General features: G+C 39.9%; 1 protein-coding gene across 1 annotated transcript; it reads right to left on the bottom strand.

Moving 5' to 3' along the window:
- Positions 1-788: 788 nt before the first annotated feature.
- Positions 789-3680, bottom strand: LOC122546750 (probable 2-ketogluconate reductase; the record flags this gene model as incomplete). The annotated part of the gene is made up of 3 exons (XM_043685389.1): positions 789-1042; positions 1152-1248; positions 3482-3680. Coding segments are annotated over 3 exons (453 nt in total), but the record flags the coding sequence as incomplete, so codon positions are not given.
- Between the last annotated feature and the right edge of the window lie 532 nt (positions 3681-4212).

The following is a 4212-nucleotide window of genomic DNA, read 5'->3' as shown; positions in this document are numbered from 1 at the left end:
TGGATCTAACAGTGTGAAATGTACCCATAGCTTTGATGGTTTCCTTGAAGTTGAGTTCATCCATTTGCTTGGTTTTCAAGCTTTGGCAGAAGGCTGGGCATCTGATTATCTTCAAATGCTTTACTGAATTAAGCCAAGGAGAGTTTGTTGACCCAGTTCTTCAATGGAATCTTGTTATGAATAGTTGGCTGACTTTCAAAACAACTATTTGATTCTGCTCACGAGGGTAAGTTCACATAGTGACCAAACAGAATATGAACTTTCTTATTGTGACAGATTTTGACTTGGTCTGAGATCATCGTTTTCAAGTGAAATTCAAGTAATGTTTATTTATTTAGTCAAATTTATCACCTTCCCAAGGATTTGCAAATGTTAGTATATAGCTTGTGAGTTATTTTTACCATGGATATTGGATGACGGCTCGGGATTATACAGAGATGAGGGATGTCTTGAGGGTGTGGGGTAATAAGAGAGTGAATGTCAAGGAGCTGTACACATCACCAGACTGGGCTGTTATTTCAATGAACAGAGGTGGGCCTCAGTATTGATCAGCTCCTGTTCCTGGGCTGGGTCTGATGAATATAGTGTTGGTGGGCAGAAGTAGAATCACAATGTTTTACTTGTTAAGTATATTCATTATTCATCTTGTCATATCTGCATGAAGTTTCTTGTGCTTCAGTGTGAGAGCTGGCCTGAATTTTATAAATTAATATGAAAGGAGGGAAAAGGAAAATCCCAGTATTATTTTGGCTGACAACAGGATATAAAACCTTATTTCTTCACTAAAATGTTGACATTCTTGTTTTTAATGAATTGATGTTGAGGTGGTGATTCCTACAATGTATTAGTATCAAAGCATCACAAAATCTCTACTGCTTATAGCCATCATGGCAGCAGCACTTCGTCAGGCATCGGAAATCCACGAACAGCAGCCACAGCATTTTCAATCATTATCTCCAGCATTTCACGAGTGGTCTTTTCAGTAGCAGCTCCAATATGGGGAGTCAGAATGATATTTGGTAAGTGTAGTAAAGGATGATTCCTTTTAGGAAAAGCACAAGATGGTTGTGATGTCAAATGGGTTTCTGTGCCAAGATTATTAATTGTTATTTTTGAAATGATAATTTGAATAAATGAATGTGACAACATACCTCGGGAGGGGCTCTGGTTCAGAGACATCTAGTGCTGCTGCACGAATAACCCCATTCTGAAGCGCTTTCACTAAAGTGTCCTGATCAATCACTCCACCTTGAGGTATCAAGCAAACTATGTTAGCTTGGTCTCATAGTCTTCTGTATATGGAACAAAGATTTGTAATATGCAGGCAAAGTAAAAGTTACATAGTTTTAGCAACATTTATTTTGGGGAAATTTATCCCAAAAATGTTTTATTGCACTTGTGGAGGCCATATCATTCATTTTACTTGAAATTAATGTCAATTAGGGAAAAGTATTGCATCTAACATATAAATGTAATGTTAACTTTATAAAGAATTCATTAACTCAAAAATGATTGGTTGAGGTAACCACTATCTCCTGTTTTCTTGATTACTGTTCATTATGTTTCTCCATGGACAAGGCATTCTGGTTCAATAGCAGCACTGTTTCAATGGTTAGAACAAGTCAGTAGTGGCTTGAAGAGATAGGGACATGAATGACAAAACCAGGCATGTTCACCTCATGTGCCTGGGCCTGAGTGGCTGCTGTGGGTAAATGTAGATGGGTTAGGTTTAGATTTGTGCAAGTGTAATTCCTTCTTGTAATATGATAGGATAGACCACTGGTAAGTGGCTGTGGATATTTGAGGAGTCATGTTGAGGCTGGGAGAATGTTGCAATAATGACGAGGAGGAAGAGTGCTTACTATTGCCTTCCATCTGGAAATTGCAAGTGCAGGCTAAGTGACTGGGCCTGTGAGGGAGGAAACTACAGCATACACATCACAGGGCTTTTAGAGGGAACCAACAAAGGTTACAGGCATGTGAAAGGTCGAGTGCAAAAGCCTGTATGATGTATACTCACTGGTCATTCTCCAGAATTGACTGTCTCTGAAGGTGGCACCTCTCTGGCACAGCCACTGGTGGATAACTCTTTCACTGCTAAACTTCGTGCACAAAGGTATTTAGATTAGATTAGATTCCCTACAGTGTGGAAATAGGCCCTTCGGCCCAACCAGTCCACACCAACCCTCCGAAGAGTAACCCACCCAGACCCATGCCACTCTGACTAATGCACCTAACACTAAGGGCAATTTAGCATTGTCAATTCACCTAACCTGCACATCTTTGGAATGTGGGAGGAGACCAGAGCACCCGGGGGAAACCCACTCAAACACGGGGAGAATGTGCAAATTCCACACAGACAGACGCCCGAGGCTGGAATCAAACCTGGGACCCTGGTGCAGTGCTAACCACTGAGCCACCATGCTGCCACCCTAAACATTTAAACATTTGGGATCTTCATCCAGAAGGGCCAAAGGTGTCAGCAGCATATAAAGCGATGTGCGCACATTGTTCCCTCTGATTATAAGTGATGCTGTCAGCTCTGTGCACAAACCTCAATCCATGAAGCCCCTTGTTTGATTATGAACTCCTGCTGGATGATATGACCAAGTATCATCACTTGTCTCTGCCCCTACGTCAATGCATCTTCTCCTGAAACTTATGCAGGATTTATTTTTCTCCAGACTCATTCTAAAACTCTTTCAATGGCTTCCAAATCTCCACTTAGCTTCAGGTCATCCTGAAACAGATCCTACTCACACATCACCACAACCAAGCTTTCTTATATTGACTTCTCGTCCTTTTCTCAATATTTCATGCACTATCGATGAAAATTTCATCCAGTTTATATACCAGCAATACTACTCTAATCTTGACCTTCAAGTTGACTTTGGGTAGTCCACTTTGTGAGGTGGTGAATGAGTTTAACTACCGCATGGAAAGCTCTGTTATATGTTCTTATATACAAGAAGTGTCTTGCCCAGTCCTGTTTGATCCTTACTAATTGGAAGATGTTGCCCCTTTGAAAGGAAACATATATTGTTGACATAACTACATAAATATTTAGGCTGCTCCCCGGAGATGCAATGCTGAAACCATCAATCAGTGGAATTCACAAGTGCTCCTGTGAAGAAGAGTATAAACTATGGAATCTGGTAAAACACATCCAAAAAAATGAGTTTTGATAATTTTCTGTGTTAGAAATGTGTCACTTTTATAAAAGATTTAATAGAATTACAAAATCAAAACCTCTTAAATAAGGAACTTAGTCATAGCAAACAGATGGTGAAAACATTCCAAAAAAATGAGTTTTGATAATTTTCTGTGTTAGAAATGTGTCACTTTTATAAAAGATTTAATAGAATTACAAAATCAGAAACCTCTTAAATAAGGAACTTAGTCATAGCAAACAGACGGTGAAAACATTTTGCAAACGACATCTATATTTGTAAAACAAGCAATCACATATATATTTTCTTACCACGGGAGATATTAATGAGAGTAGCGTTGGGTTTCATTAGACTGAGCTCTCTTTCCCCAATCATTTTGGAAGTTTGAGGAGTCAAGCTTACTACTATCATCACAAAATCTGACTTCAGGAGGAGATCATCAATTTTTGCACAGTAACAAGCCCCAACCAGCCTCTCTTCTTCCTCAGTCCTAAAAATAGATGAAACAAGTGTTATGATAAAGATAGAAAATTTTTAGTACAGGGTATCCAGTTTAGTTTAGTATGCTGTTTTGGAAAATGTAGGGGATGATGGACTCTCAGGAGAGTGTAGCATGAAATGCCAAGTTTCTGGTATCGAGATTGGCTCTAATGCAATCAGGGGACATTGGGTTCCAAGCGATTGTTTGTGATAGGGGACTCTGCAGTCAGAGGCACAGAGAGACGTTTCTGCAGCCGACAGCAAGAAATCAGTTTTGTGTGTTTCCTCTCTGGTGCCAAGTTCAAAGACATCTCTGAGAGGGTGCAGAATGATCTCAAAGGGGAGAGGGACCTGCCGGTCATTGTACACATTGGAGCTAACAACATAGAAAGGGATTCTGAAGGGAGAAAAATAAAGTTAGGCATGAATTTAAAAAAGGAGGTCTTTGAGAGTAGTAATATCTGGATTACTCCCAGTGCTATGAGCTAGTGAGGATAAGAATAGGAGGATAGATCTGATGAATGTGTGATTGAGGAGCTGGTGCAGGGGAGAAGGGTTCACG

Source organism: Chiloscyllium plagiosum, unplaced genomic scaffold (genome assembly GCF_004010195.1).
Source record: "Chiloscyllium plagiosum isolate BGI_BamShark_2017 unplaced genomic scaffold, ASM401019v2 scaf_9592, whole genome shotgun sequence".
NCBI lineage: Eukaryota > Metazoa > Chordata > Chondrichthyes > Orectolobiformes > Hemiscylliidae > Chiloscyllium > Chiloscyllium plagiosum.
The sequence above is the reverse complement of the archived record's forward strand: the minus strand, read 5'-3'. Positions and strand labels throughout refer to the sequence as shown.